The following is a 15,768-nucleotide window of genomic DNA, read 5'->3' on the forward strand; positions in this document are numbered from 1 at the left end:
TTAAATTATCTATTGATCATGTCTGGGTATACTTTCCATTTTTATATTGAAAATGGATAAAACAAAGATACTCGGCAAATGCAAATATCTGAAACATCCAAATAAAATCCCTCATTCAGAAAAGATGGGTAAGCCAAAAGATGATGACATTAAGGCTGTTTTTATTCTTGCATACATTTAACATAACAGACATGATAGTATGGTGTTGCAGTGTACGAGACAGTAACCTAATATCAACATAACATAAAGACAACAGTGTATAAGACCCTCAGAACTGTACTGTCCCAGTAACCACTGCGCTGTGCTTCCAGGACACTCACACAGGTAAAGGTAGACCAGGTGGGTGGGACATGGGCACGACATGAGGCTATAAGGTCAGTTGTGTGTGGGGGGGATCAGAGGGTTCAGATCGTCCCGTCAGAGAGCAGAGCTGCAGTGATGGCCCAGCTGAAGGTAGCAGGAGACGCAGCGAGGAGCCACCAGGACTGTACAGAGGTTTACTCTGATATGGCTACTGTGAGCTCCACTGCAGGTGAGTCCAGAAGATATGAGCTTCATATTAGTCTGCTTGTTATTATCTCTCCATCAGTCAGACATTTAATGTACCTGTGATGAAGTTTCATTTACAACCACAGAAACAGAGACACATGCAATACAATGTTTATGACTTGTGCACGTTTTCAGTCATATTTTTTATTAATTGATGATTCAGTCACCTTAATGCTGTGTTGGTCTCCTATCATTGTACCAGTATAGAGTTACCCGTTACAGTGTTGCACGATGGTCTAAAAGTTGTTAGCGAAGATTTTAGATGAATAGTGTCAGACTTAAAAACGTGGAATTTCTTTAACATCAAAATTGTTAAATTCAATGATGTCAGTTTTTACACTGAATACCAGCACAAAATGTTCTCTCTTGGCTGCTTTGAACTTCATTTTATGCCCTATACAAAGTGCTTCCTGATGGAATCATATATTGGTCTATGTACAAGATGTTTCCTTTGATTCCTTTTTTGAACAGTATTCACAGCTTTGTAAAGTTTTGTACTCTGCAATCCATTAAGTTTAAAATAAATCAATATAAGTAATTTCGAAAATGATTGGTAACACTTTAGATTAGAGTACATATTAACCATTAAGTAGTTGCTCTTTATGAGTCATTATAAATCACTTTTTGATGCCTTATTCTGCATGAGAATATTTTACAACTGCTAGGCCACTGAGTTGTGTTTAAAGTGTACAATTCACTCTAAACGAAGTCTTTCTAACACAGAATATGTTCCCCATTCTAACCTGTGTGGGTTAATAACACAACAACTTTCTTAACAACTATCAGTGAGCAGTAATTAGGAGGTAATCAAGGTAAGACTTTTAGTTAATGGCCTAGCAGTTGTAGAATCTGGTCATGCAGAATGAGGCATCAATGAGTGCTTTGTAATGTATATTAAAGAGGCAATATGCTACTAAGATGCATGCTAAGCTAGTAAATAGTGGACAGTATGTGTAATGATTTTTATGAAATAGTATGAATTATTTAACCAGGGTTAGGAAAAAAATAGATGACAGTTTTATTACCATCACCAAATCAGCCTCCTCTGTCTGCTCTCTAACTGCCATGATGTGAACAAACAAGGTCAACTCACTCCACCAATTTGTCAGATTAGTCACTGTGTTAGTGATTGTGCTAATAATCTTGGTCAAATCCCCCAGTTTCTGGTATCTTTTTCTCACGAGCTTGTCTTTGGCAGCTAAAGCTCTGTGGCTCTCAGGTTGCCTCACGGCACTGGGAACCATAAAGTCAGTGTAATCCCTCCTTTTTCACACACTCATCGGTGAAATGCTCCTTTACAAGTTCAGGCCACTTTTCTGTATCATGCCGAGGAAGCCAAGAAACAGGAGCTGGAGAATTGTTGAAGTCCTTTCAGCCTCACACTCGTTTTCTTCCTCCTGAAAACAGATATAGGAGAGTCGGCGAGGAAAGGTTCATTGTGTGAGACCTCCATGCCTGTCAGCTTTGGCAGGCGGAGCAGAGGTTACCCCTCCCCAGCCAGGAGACGCCACCGCACCACCTTCAGCCACAAGCAGCTGGAACAGCTGGAAGTGGCCTTTGGGCAAAACCAATACCCTGATATCTACTACAGAGAGGAGCTGGCCCGTATCACCAAGCTCAATGAGGCTCGCATACAGGTGGGACAGCCTTCGAAGTACAATCCTACTGTCTGACAGTCATGATGTGCAGCTGTGACTTTACGATCGATCAGACTCAGTTAGTTTGTGGATAACTTAATGTCATATTTTTGGAATAGAAAGATGTGTGTGTGTGTGTGTGTGTGTTTTGCATTGATTGCATTATAATAGATGCCCATAACCAATATTCCGATATTCAGGATTCTGAATGAATCAGTGTGTAATTTGTAATCGATTGCCAATAAAATAATCTAAAAAATGGGCTGCTTTGGCTCTGATACAGCATGCATCTGCAAAGTAAAAAGTGACTTAAGTTATTGAATAGAGTAAAAAAGTACAATATTTGCCTCCAAAATGTAGTGAAGTGGAGGTATAGCTAAAAAAATGGAAATACTCAAGTAAAGCACAACTACTGTGAAACTGTAGTTGAGTAAAGTACTTGAGTGAATGTACTTTGTTACATTCCATCACTGGCTTTATTAAAAATACAATGTCTGTAGTAGTTGGACAATTTATAATTACTTTAAAAAAAAACATATTAAGGGTTCAATTCATCAGCCAGTTCGATTTCCTTGTACAAATGCCAAACTGTCTAGTTGGATTTCAACCATGCGCACAATGATGATGTCACAAATAGCAACAACTGTTTAATGACAAGTGTTGAGGCAAGATAAAAAAGGATAAAAAACATCTTTATTGTTGCTGTCCAGTTCAAAACAAAATACAGCTTAAATGTCACCCTTTTTGTGAGGCCACACTATATAACATCATATCATCAGGTGTGCTTGTTATGGCTTGTGTCTTGTCTACTTGTCCCTCATCTGTCCTTGTCTCAGCAGGTTTGGTTTCAGAACAGAAGAGCCAAACAGCGGAAGCAGGAGCGTGCCTCACAGAAATTTCACCCAGTAGGTGTGATGCCAGGCCACAGGGCGCTGCTGGGAGGCGTGCACGTCCAGCCGTCCAGCATGGCTCGACAGTACTACACCCAGCCCCTGGCTCACATCCCTCGCCTCTCCCCCATGCTGCCATCCGGGGCGTTCTCCCGCCACCCGGGCCCGGTCAGCCAGTGCCCCTGCCCCAGCGTCCCACCTCCACCGGCCACCCAGCGGCAGCATGAAGACTGGTACAGCCCTCTGAGGAGCAACCTCACCTCCCCCATGTTCTCTCTGGCCTCCATGCAGCCTCTGGACCCGGCCTCTCACTGGAGCTAAGAAGTAACACAGGCCTGTTTAAAAAGATCAGATACTACATTAAAATGATTTTGAAAAGTGGGTGATCGTGCTCTTTTTTTATCTACCACACTGTTACTACACATGCAGACACACATTTACATTACGAGTACACGTTCTCGCCTTAATGTTGGCTGTAAAAGTAACTTCGGTGTCATACACACTGTAGGAACATCGAGTGCTGAGTGTCCCACACAGTTTTCTGTTTTGAATCTGCACTTCAGTGTTCATAAAAGCGCCTCTTTTCTCTCAGTCTTTGTGTAACCTCACCACTGATAGGATTTATGCAGATTTTGACATTTTCAACAGCTCTTTTCGACACTCTCATGTTCCGTTTTTCGTGGGTTTACAAAGGGAGATCTACAACCACAGGCGTTTCAATTATTACTGCATCAATTACACATAATATACATGTATTAAAATATACTTGATTGTCTTTAGTATCATTCTCCTTCACATCCACTGCTAATATTCATACTAAGAGCACTGTGGATGGGTCTTAGAGGTCAGTGGACCTACTAATTAGTTGAAACACACACACATTTTTCTTTTTTGTATGGTTCAGACAAAGTTCACCCAAAAATTCAGTCATTATCTACTCACCCCCATACCGACAGAAAGTAGTAAAATGGCTCCATACAGTTTGTCTGGCGTATTCCAAGTCTCCAGAAGCCCAGAGATATCAAATCGATTTGAAAAGATGTTATTTACATGCTGAACGTACGGTCTAGCTTGTGCACACACTTCAGATGAGTGCACAGTATCACTTTTAGCTGAGCAGCTGCAAGATTTTGTCTTAAAAGGGTGTAAATAATGTTTTTGGGGCTTCCGGAGACTAAGATCAAGCTGTGTGGAGCCATTTTATGTTTGTTTTTTTCTTAAGTTGTTTCTACCCCATCTACTTCAGTTGTTTAGGAAGTTGTTTTGCTCAAACCTCACCCAACTTTTCTCACCCAACTTTTGACCAGCATAGGGGTGAGTAGATAAGAAAGAAAACATTTCTTAAATGTATAACTAGATTTTTTTTCTTGCTTGACTCCCTGGGCCCCTGCTCTTTTCAGTACATCAATCAAATAAAGATTTTTGTTGCAATGCCCTATAATGTGGTCGGACTCCATGCCTCAGTTTAGTTTAAAAAACACACACATCACAAGTCAACATGTGTAGATTAACATCTTTAATATTTTACATTCCAGAGACAACACAGTTGCATCTGTTATGCTTTCAGATTTTTTAAATATTTTCATTCAACAACCTGAATTGATTGAAGAATCAATACTGATGGCAAAAATATAGAATTCATCAATATGAAATCATACTTCAGAAAGAATCACAGATGGATTCAAAAAACACACACACAGATGTTTGATCCATATCTGTTTTAAAGGCAGCTAATGATTTGAAGCGAACATGTTGTGTTCAATGGTTTATAACAACAGCTCCACTGGAAACACACAAAGAGAAGTCAGCTTATCAACACCTGCAGCTGCAGCAGCATCAACCAGTGTGCTTTGAGTCTATCCAGTGATAAAGAATAAGCAGCCTGGTGCTGCTTTACATTCACTCCATGACGTTAGACTGATGTCGAGTATCTGCTGGCCGACACTACAGTGAAGATGATGGTGATTGGCTCATATAAATCTTCATGAAAACAACAGCAAATACAACATCAGGAAGAAACGTGTGGCGCTGACGTGCCACGATGCTGCACGGAGTCTCTGCTGGTGACATTCAGTGTTGGGTCGTCCGGCCTGTAACTGCCGGTTTCCCTTCAAAATAAACCTCTCTACACACATGACATCAGGCTAGGGCTGCTCGATTATGGCAAAAATCATAATCACGATTATTTTGATTGATATTGTAATCACGATTATTAAAGACGATTATTCATTGATTTGAGAACAAGCATTTATTGAACTTTTAACTCTGGTATTTCTTTGAACACGATAAGTTTGAACTGAAAAATGCAAATAAATAAGAAAAATATTTTAATAAAATGAATTAAATAATATGTAATGTAAAAATAAAAAACCATAGGTCCGTTGTGGTGGCAAAATATAATGCTGTTGACACTTCTCTTGCAACTTTTCCGCGACATTCGTCATAAAGGGCAGGCAGCGCAATTCTGCTGAAATGGTGACGTGATGGTAACACTTACTACCGCTTGTTCAATGTGTTAATCAGTTAATTGAACCCCGGCTCGCTAACGGTGTTGATAGGGCTCATGTCTTTGGCATCATGTATGTGACGGCATCCGTTATTTCTTCATGCCTGCGGGAGCCGGGTGGATGTGCCTATCTTGCACAATATCTTCGTTTGTTCCGAGTCAGACTCCTCGAAACCGAAGTGTTTCCACACCACAGAATTCGCTTTATCTTTCTTCCCGACCAAAGGCTCCTTTCTGCCATCTTCTACCGTCTTCTTCTACACATTTTTTCCAAACACGCACCGGCGTGGCTGAAAGCGAAACTGTTCAGGCGGGGGCGGGGCGGAGCGGAGTGCACAGGTGGAGATGGAAGGGTTCGCTGCATTTACCACACAAGACACGGCGTGCGGCAGAATGATCGTTTTATTACGATTATCTTGTTTTCATGATCGAGGGAAGCCAAAATCGAAATCGAAATTGAAATTCAATTAATCGCCCAGCCCTACATCAGGCTATATACCGAACATCTGAGCAAGTCAAGGCAACCTTCCAATGTGATGAGAACGACCCATTTGTCTCGTCACAAACAGCAAATGAGATGGATTCACAGAAGGAATCATTTGGTCCAAAATGCTGAGTATCACACAGCAGCGCGCACACTGCACACAGTGAAACACTTTTGAAATGGTAGTCCATGTTTAGTGATGACATTCTGTTGAAATGCTATTGGGCTACCACAAAGAATTAAAGGTAGCACCACTAAAAGAAGAACCCACACTGTTGACTGTACTTCACGTTTAAAGGGCCAACTCACCCAAAACTACCAAAATCGCAAAACACATTTTGTCCATTCCCCAAAACTGGCAGATAGTCTAAATTGCCAAGGTTTTGAGATTAATGCCACTGAGATTTCTGCTGCCCTACCAATAGAAGGATTTTTTTTTGTGATGCTTAAGGCATTAAAAGAATGACATGAAATAATGTCCAGGTCGCTCCAGGTGGTCCACAGATCTCCATGTGGACAGTTTTCGTTAGTAGATGTACTACACAGATATCTCTCAACTTCTCCAAACAGAATTTAAAAAAATATATCTATGCCTGGATACCATGAGGGGTTAAGTGAAAAAAAAATTTGTTTGATAGAGATTTTGGGTGAACTGACCCTTTACAAATGAAATTATTTCAAGGAACCTATAGAAGCAGAAGATGCAGAAATGACTGCAAGAGTCAAATGAAAAAAAGGGAATTTCCTCTTTTTTTTTTGATTATCAAATCACTGTCAAAACCAGATTTTCTGCAGCAAATTACATTACGTGAAAAAAGAAAAGAAGTATCATAAGCTGCGAGAGAGAAAGGAAAGATTAAACGGTGCGTGTTGGACAGCGTGGTGGCAGCGTCTCAGTTTGACTTCTCTTCTCTGCAGATTCCTTGTTGTTGTTGTTGTGGACATGAATGATGTCAGTGTTCAGGTGACATCTTACTCCAGTGATTTGGCGAACTCTGCGTAATCGATATAACCGTCATTGTTTTTGTCATCGTCCCTCAGAACATCATCAATGAGACTAATAAGGTCCTCCTCTCTCATTGGCTGGCCGTTCTCTCCTCTCTCCTGAGAAAGACACAAGATCATAAAACATTCATGTAGATGTATTATGCATGTGAGACAACAACAGATACTATTCATTAGGAACTAACACACGATGTAAAAACCGTGTCACATCACAGAGTGCACATCACGGGCTGAAAAACATGATATGTAATCTTTGACTTCTGAGTATTGAAGTTTCTCACACTCCCACTTGCATCTTTGTGCAAGTTCCAGAGGGGCTAGCCAGAACACACAGCTGGTCCATGACCTGCTGTCCCCAAGTGACACATCTGCCTCAGCACACAGTACCGTCAGATTAAACATTTGATATTTATGTGTTAATTAATGTGTATTTTTTTAAGTAGTAGGTAACCACAATGAAATACAGAGTAGAGCTAATTTGGTTGCTGTTCAGTTTTCCTCTCTCTTCTCTTCAGTTTTGAAATCTCCTCTATCACCCTTTTTTTCCTCCCACTTATTTTGTAACAAGGTAGTTGGGGTGTCACAATTTCAGTTCTAAACCATTGAGATTGGTGTGCTTCTACACACACCCAAACGGCAACAACTGTAAGTTTTGCAGGTGAGGAAACACAAGCCCTGTTGTTTCCCCAGTTGTGTGGTGAAATAATGTTATTACACTTAAATAAATCATTTAAATTTGACCATATGGCCTTAGTGTGGTACATTCCATAAAGATATGGTGGTTATATAATTGGTATAACTGTCAGTGCTGGTAAATAAAATGCTAAAATCAATAGTTGAATTGAACCTTAAAATTCAAAGTCAAATCGAATCTGGGATTTGGAGAGTTGTGACACCCTATTAGGTGGTGAGGCTTTGTGGCTTTGTGTATTGATCTGACAATAACAGAGACAGATAGTGTGCCTGAATCAAACATGTACGAATTGAGAACAAGTATGTGAATCCACAGACTACTTTCTGATGGGCTGTGATGAGGACAATATCGTTCACCAGGTGTGCGACAGTTTCCATCAAATCATTCATCAAAGTGCTGCTTAAAGGAAATGGTCTAAAAGCAAGGCCCCTACTGCACACGAATGAAATGCTTTAGAGTGTCCTCTTCAGTTGACTTTAGCTTAAAAGGGCCACTGTTCATATAATGAGTTACTGCTGTCATGAAGTAACTGACTCATGATGTTAACTTGGGCCGTACCACACATGGTAAATAAGAGAAGCAATGTCTAATAAAAAAGAGAAAATGAAAGAAATCAACCTTGAAATGCTTTTAGAAAAACATTAAACTTTTACTATGACCAACCATGGTGCAAACAGGGTTATGGGGATTGATTGCCTCTAAAAGCAAAAGTATTGATAGGGGGGTAACTGGGGGGTTTTAAAGAATAAATGTAACCACTAAAACGTGTATTCCAGGGTATTTAAAGCAATTAATTTGTGACAGAAAAAGTATGACAGTTTAAAAGTGTTTCCTTTACTAAATAGTATGAAAGGCTAGTAATACACATGCCTTCCATACTACATCCTTACTATCGGTGACAAATAATTACTTTTATTCAAGTTATCAGGCAATATGTTCACATCTAAGAGGACAAAAACAGATATACACACTCACATACTGTATATACCTACCTCTCTGTGTACATGTGTGATAGCTGTGGCAAGCTCCAGCCCATCCAGCAGGTTGTTGCCATCGTAATCATGCATCTTGAAATAGTGCAGCTGAAGCTCCTGCGGTGACATGTCGTTCTCTGGTTTGTCTATCACTCCCTCTAAATGCTCCATGATGTGGCTGGAACAAAAAAAAAACATGTCACACACAGTCATTTACACAGAGTGTGTGATTGTGCTGCTGACTGTGTCCAAAGTTCACCACAGTTCTGTGCAAATAACCGGTGAATCATGCATACTGTGGTGGCAGAGAAGGAGATATCACTCACTCTTTGTCCTGGACCATGTTTTTGTCTAGGCGACCGTGACCGTGGCCGGTTACGTGAGCTGCACTTTCTATGACAGGCGGTGGCTGCTGCCCTTGTAGATCCACCTGAGAGTCAACGCAGAGCAGAGAGGAGGACAGGAGGAGGAGCAGACCCCCCCACTGTACACTACACCTGCCTCTCCTCATTCTGCTGGACACATACACACAGACAGGAAAAATGACAGAAAGGAAGACAGCAAGTTAAATTAAAAACTTGTGTTCTTTATACTTTTACTACTACTATACTTATACTTTAATCTTTGGCTGATATCACATATTAGGTACCCTATTTCTATAAATCAAACTGGCATATTTGTTTCTACTTTTCAATATTCTGTAATTCAGTTTTCCCTCTCATTTTTCATTCATATATCCCAGTGCTGAAACTCAATAAACCCCATTTAAAGAATAATAATATTAGGGAGTTCATCTTGCTGTTTCTCCTATTGAAAGTGCATTATGCAGTTTTGGGGAAGAAATTGTAATCAGAAGAGAAAGATCTTCATTGACTGTTTTCAATGCCTAAAAAATAAATAAACAAGCTGTCTTTGTTTTCATGACTGAATAAACACAACAGACATATGTCATACTGTTTTACTGTGTTTATATGTGGCGGACCCTGCCACCTTTCTAGCTTCAAACAGTGTTCTGGTAACCTTATTTTCCTCTGAGAACAGCTTGTTTATTCACTTATGGAAAAAACAGATATTTCTGAGTTTGTAATATCCCCTCATAGATATTGTAAATATTACAATTCAGAGTTTGAAGTTCTTCTCCAAAACGACACAATGCCCCTTTAAGGTCTTAATAAAGCTAAAACAGCTGTAGTAGAGAGCTGGCTTTCTACCACAGCTGCCAACAGAGGAGACACAAATCAGTAAAGTCACTCTTGTAAATCAAATAGCTGTATGTTAACGTTGGATACACAAAGCCATGCAGGTGTGTAAACGTTGTTAAGGGGTGAATACATATACGAACATAGAAAAACAATGAGCTGAGCAGCGATATTAAATTGCTGAGAAAATGTCAAAGCGGAGCAACATACTGCAGGTACTGTGAGGTCACATATCTACAGTAACCTTACAGTAAAAGACCACTTATAACGGAGACATTGACGTTAGCTAACAGGCTGTGTAATAAGATTGGCTAGCATGAAGCTTCATGTCACTAACGTTTCAGCGTTTAAATGCTATAAATGTTTAATGCACGAGCCATTCATGGCGTTAAATGATACAATACTTGAAGAGTTGTTTTCATACTTACTTGAATATAATTTGTATCGTCACTTGACTCCGTGAACAGTTATGTTGTTTTCTTAGTTCGCTGGAAACAAATGCTCAGTCACGGCTATTTCGGACCAAGTGACTCGCCGTAGCCCCGCTTGGACACGACAGCTCATTGTGATTGGTTAAAACCATCGGAGAGTATACAACTGAAGCGAGAGAACTCACTGCGCCAACTCACGTATTCACCAAAACTTTGCTAGACAGACTAGACTTGTACTTTTAGTTGTCCACGACTGAATTACAATTTAATTTTATTCCGCTTATGTTCTAAAATAATGTCAAAAATAATGAGACGGCTAAAAAAACATAGAAATGCCTTTCAGTAGGTCACAAACTCATACTTCCTGTTTCGTAGCGTTGCTGGCCGCCGGGCAAAAGAGCATATTGTTGCTAAGTCTTGTGACAAAATAAGCTATTACTGACGCAAGCTAAGGCTCAGGTTATTTTAAATTAAACGCTCACGTTGTAGCCTAATTTGTGAGCACTACAGGCACTTTCAGGGAGACAAAGTACTTCAAGGCGTTACCTATCTTGACAAAGAAAAAAAAGGCGCTGAGGCGACTCTTTCGTGACGTCATCAGGGGGCGTGGTTGGAGCAGCCGCTCAGCTGTCAAATCCACAGAAACACGCTGCCTGTCTGTGTGGTGGAGTTTACTGAGTCGGAGGAGAAGCGTCGATTTGTGTCAAGCAAATGTCAAGTTTCCAGAGAGAAAATGACGCTGCTAAAGCTCTGTTCAGGAGGCTTGAGGTTTTTTAAATGTCATAAAGTAGCTGATATAGTAAAAACCCTCCAGTAGACAGTGAGTGACCCTTGTCTCCCCCTGTGTTTACACGCTTTGTTGTTGTCCCTGTTGTTCATCTGATTCATGTCAATTTTTCCCTCTTCCCTCAAGAACATTTTTTTGATTTTCTCTGTCAAGTGCCTTCATTGGTTTGTGCAACCTTGTGCTGCATACAGGTCGATCCCATGTCACAGTGCAATAGCTGACAGATGTATTATTTTGTAACTGAGCCAGCGTCAGGCTGCCAATGCTGCTGAACACAGATCAGGGAGCAAGCCAAGCAATTACGGATTGATTTTTTTTCCAGGAAAGTCATTAATGAAATGACCAGTATTAACATAAGAAAACAGCACCTTATATGCATGCACCCCGCCTCTTCTGGGCTGCACTCTTTGCTGCAGCTTTCTTTGCATTGCTGTCTGTTAAGCCCTACCTGATCCAGTTAGAGTGTTAACGAGAAAGATTAAGGACGTGGCTGTTTGGAGCAGGACAGCCTTTCTTTTACTTCTAGCAGCTACAGATCAAGCCCTCTGAAAATGCCACACTCATTTCAAGAAAAACACTTTTACTGTCAGGTGTCACTAATGCATTTTTTAAGTGGTAGACAAGACAATATATGCATAGTAGGCACTGTAATATATTCTATGCATTGTAAAGGGCTGCAAGATGACAGGAAAGAGGGAAAAAAAAGAGGTTGGAAAAGTTTGCTGCCTGATTTTGTAGTTTTTCTTGTAGGATGAAGATTCAGGCCTACCACATAGATCACATTACAAATTGATGTAATGACAAGAACACCCTAACAGTGAATTCCTGCTTGGAAAATGTCAATTAAATGCCATGTATTTATGTCTGCGCTCTGGATTCCGTCTTGGATCACCTTTAGTGCCCGTGTTACTGTAAGAGCCACACACCCCACCCCTCCGCACTCAAAGATTACACATTTATTTCTCCTTCCAGTCCGCAGTTACTCCCATCGTGTCCGGGGAGTACAGTCACCACCGGGACAGAGTGACGATGGCATCCCGGGTTTCCTTCACCCAAGTCCGGCTGGAAGCGGAGATGGAGCGCTACCGGGCCGAGTGTCAGTGGGACAAGATGCCGGCGATCATCGACCAGATGAACGCTGCGCGGTTCCACGAGGACGGTGAGTGGTGGTGAACACCTGGAGGGTTTGGGAGTTGAGGTATCTCCTGTTGTTTCCTGCCTGTTTTTACTGCACGCTGTAAAAAATGACCGGTGGAAAAAAAGTCGTTCTGCAAACAGGTTGAATCTGGATGTTTCAATTCCACTTGTTTTAAAGGGACGTTTCAGGAAGTTGTTTCCAGATTAGTTTAAGGGGAAATCCTTCATGTCCATTTGTTTGCATGGTCAACTGATTAGTAAAAAAAAATATGTATATGATATTATTTTTAAGGTGCACTGTGTAGTTTTGGGGAAGACATTTTAATCAGAAGAGAAATATTCTTCTTTTTATGCCTAAACAAACTCAAATAAACAAACTCTTTGTTTTCATGACCTTAAAGGGCAACACAGTTTCATACTGTTTTACTTTGTTTATATTTGGCGGACCCTGCCACCTTTCTAGCTCAAAACAGTGCTCTGGGGACCTTATTTTCCTCCGCAACAGCTTGTTTACAAGTTTGTTTTATGACCTCATTTTTATTGTAAATATTAAAAATCTGGGTTTTGATTGTTTCTCCAAAACTCCATAGTGCCCCTTTAAGTCTCTGAATCTGAAGTTTTTTGTCAAGGAGGGATATTCTTTGCAGTGTATAGGTTGAACTGTACACAAGTTGGACTTTGCTCTCCCAGCAAGAAAGAGTGAGTTACTACACTTAAAGGTTCCCTCAGCAAAGTTATTCCACAAATAATAAAAAATGATGAGCAGCTTTAATGTGTCCCAGTGGGTCAGACCAGGGGTCAGAGAGGAGTTGCCGGATGCCTCCAACAATAAAAGATCACTCCCTGGAAGTTTAGAGTATACACAATGAAAGAGTGTGTACACGATCAAAGGAATTGTATGACCCTCTATATTGTTAAGCCCTCTCACACAGGATAGAGCTGCCATATCTCATGCAAAACCAGATTTTCCACCGATCATTCCACACCATGTGCCCAAAGAAATGCAAACACACTTATCGTTCTGTGCCTCATAAAGCATTTCTCTGGTAGGTCACTAATGCACCTGCCTCCACCTCTCACCTCGGCAGAGTAAATATGGGTTCAGGTGACTCGTCTGCGTGTCCGCTGCATAAGTAGCTGATAGTGCGGAGCAGCAGTTTCTCCCCGCCTGCACATGCACTGAAGTGTTAAATCAATGTGGTATCACTGTGCGCATGCATGGGTCACATTAGCTGATCTGAAATTAGGTGCGCATGGGAGGCATGGTGCACCAGGAGTTTTAGATTAGAGACAGAGGAACTTCAGTGCAGGTAATGAGGAATTAAACTTTGCTGTAAAATCCACACTGCTGTTCAAGTGTAAAGAGCTGCCACCGGTTGTGTACTCTTCATTCGGAGGTCTCTTGTAGTTCAAGGTGTTTTTACTTTGACAAAGACTGGATAGTCTAATTCTTTGTCAGTCAAAAGCTGATACTGTGCACCACTGTTCACTATTCCCACAGGGGGAAACCCAAATACAGTGGTGGCAAATATACCAAATCACAGCAGAAAATACAATTTAGTGTACTGGGGTCAGATGCTGAAGTATTGTGTTTCTCTGGGAATTTGGAGGGTTTTAACAATCAGGAAGGGGGATTACATTCTGCAGTTAAAATACTTTGTGGTTATTTTATCGACTGTATCCACTATTTCCAGCCTCAGTAAAAAAAAAAAAAAACAGGCTATTCTGTGTGTCCTGGAGGTCTAACAAATGTGTTGAGTGCATCTTCCTTCTCATAAAACATTTGCAATATGCTGCCCCCCATTTGTTTTGAGTATGAATTCAAAAGGTGGCCAATCCTTACATTTCATTTTGCACCTTCAAGTAAAGGTACAAAAGTATCAGAAACAAAATATACGTACTGTACAAAAAGTGAAATTACACATGAAGCTGAATGATCTATTGCAGATTTATATATTTTTTTTTATTGCTACAGCTGGTAAAAGTAATTTTACATCATAATTTTTATGTTAATTATATATTTGCATTATTGATCTGAATTAGTAGTTACTTATCAAAGTTATCAAGTAGATGCATTAGAGTTAAAAATAGGAAAATATTTGCATTTGAAATGTAGTGAATGCATAGAAAGTAGCAGAAAATGGGCGTATGAGTACCTCCAGGGTACTTTAACTGTGGTTCAGCTGTGGTTTGTGTAAACTGGGAAGTTACCAACTGAAAAGGATGTTGACAAATAACGATGCTTCAAAAATTGACTCCTGGAAAACAGATGAGAGACAGAGAGAATCACAGATGAAACAATGTTTTAGAAAAATTGAGCTCAAGTTAAATCAGTTTAGTAATCTTCTTCCACTGGAACAAGAATATGTTACTTTTGCAGTACTTAGTAACTTGTGTGAAATCATTAAATGGCTCCCGCTGTAGTTCTGGGCTGAGACACGTCCTGCTGTTTATGCCTCACCTTCCCGTCCCTGATAGCTTTAGCCTTGGCTGTGCTGATAAAGCTAACTGGCAAATACGTCGAGTGTATTGGGACATAAACACGGCTCACACAGTTGGCGTCAGAACACACACACGCAGAATGCCAAAGCTAAACAGGAAGACTTTAATCGAGTGCGTGTGTACAGAAAACCTCAACTACTGGACACCGAGGGCCAGGTCAGACCAGCGTTGGTTTACTGTTTAAATAAACTTTAGTATCTTGATTCAGTGGAGGTAGACGTGCAGTGCTTATCATGTGAGAACACTGTTAAATCTATTTAAAGGAAGTATGAGGGAAATGGAAACTGTAGCTTCTAAATAGACTTCAGGACTGTTGCATAGTTGAACTCCTCTCCCTGAGCTGGTGGGAAATGCTGTTTTTAATGGAATGACTGAGGTTTGCTTTGGCTACAGAAACAAATGACCTGCGACCCTGAGCCCAGACCTGCTCCAACAAACTCACTTCACTCTTGTGTTTTTGACTTTTCACTCCCGCCCCCTTTAGACGACTACGGGACACTGATGATGGCCGAGGCGCTGTTAGAGGAGTGTCTGCAGGAAAACATGGACCTGTTACGGAGCTCCACACCTTTGATCGACAAGACTCAGCCTAAACTGAGCCGGGCCAAAAGCCACCTCAACACCATCCTCAGCCGGGGCTATCTCACAGTCAGTATCATCTGGGTTCCTTCAGGTCAAGCTATAGCTGTAGAATCCTATATGGCACAGATCACAGGAAGTTTTTGATACAAATCTCTTCATTTTTGCTGCTTCAGTTATTGCCGTTTCCTCTTGTCCTCCAGCCCAGGTATTTGAACGAGGCTCTGCTGATGATGGGCAAGGTGCACTATGTGCAGGGTCGCTACCGGGACGCCCAGGGAATGTGTGCCAGGGTGGGACTCGAGGAGCTGACCAGGGATGACCAGCCGACCTACCACCTCCGCCTGCTGGCTGAGGCTTTTGTCATTAAAGGTAACTGACACCTCTGGAAATA

At 41.0% G+C, this 15,768-nt stretch overlaps 3 protein-coding genes across 4 annotated transcripts in view; 2 read left to right on the top strand and 1 right to left on the bottom strand.

The window, feature by feature from the left end:
- The first annotated feature begins 432 nt into the window (after positions 1–432).
- On the top strand, positions 433–3,397 carry prop1 (PROP paired-like homeobox 1). Its single transcript, XM_073481297.1, has 3 exons — positions 433–532; positions 1,957–2,186; positions 3,026–3,397. The coding sequence occupies exons 1-3, from the start codon at positions 439–441 to the stop codon at positions 3,395–3,397; spliced, it is 696 nt and encodes a 231-aa protein (XP_073337398.1). The 5' UTR covers positions 433–438.
- Positions 3,398–5,969: 2,572 nt separating this feature from the next.
- On the bottom strand, positions 5,970–10,461 carry mcfd2 (multiple coagulation factor deficiency 2, ER cargo receptor complex subunit). 2 transcript variants are annotated; one of them, XM_073481781.1, is made up of 4 exons: positions 10,367–10,461; positions 9,066–9,254; positions 8,758–8,917; positions 5,970–7,170 (listed from the first exon to the last, which is right to left on the bottom strand). In XM_073481781.1, exons 2-4 carry the CDS (start codon positions 9,248–9,250, stop codon positions 7,039–7,041), a joined length of 477 nt encoding a protein of 158 aa, XP_073337882.1. In that variant the 5' UTR covers positions 9,251–9,254; positions 10,367–10,461; the 3' UTR covers positions 5,970–7,038. The 2 variants fall into 2 exon arrangements, with proteins under 2 accessions (XP_073337882.1, XP_073337883.1); XM_073481782.1 differs by having other exon boundaries at positions 9,066–9,251; positions 10,367–10,450.
- A 1,661-nt stretch (positions 10,462–12,122) lies between these two features.
- Positions 12,123–15,768, top strand: part of ttc7a (tetratricopeptide repeat domain 7A) — a 54,844-nt gene continuing 51,198 nt past the window's right edge. The window contains exons 1-3 of the mRNA XM_073482658.1: positions 12,123–12,315; positions 15,280–15,443; positions 15,578–15,746. Coding sequence (XP_073338759.1) covers positions 12,186–12,315; positions 15,280–15,443; positions 15,578–15,746 — 463 coding nt within the window. The 5' untranslated portion in view covers positions 12,123–12,185. The remainder of the gene's footprint in view (positions 12,316–15,279; positions 15,444–15,577; positions 15,747–15,768) is intronic.

This window comes from Pagrus major, chromosome 15, assembly GCF_040436345.1.
Source record: "Pagrus major chromosome 15, Pma_NU_1.0".
Lineage (NCBI taxonomy): Eukaryota > Metazoa > Chordata > Actinopteri > Spariformes > Sparidae > Pagrus > Pagrus major.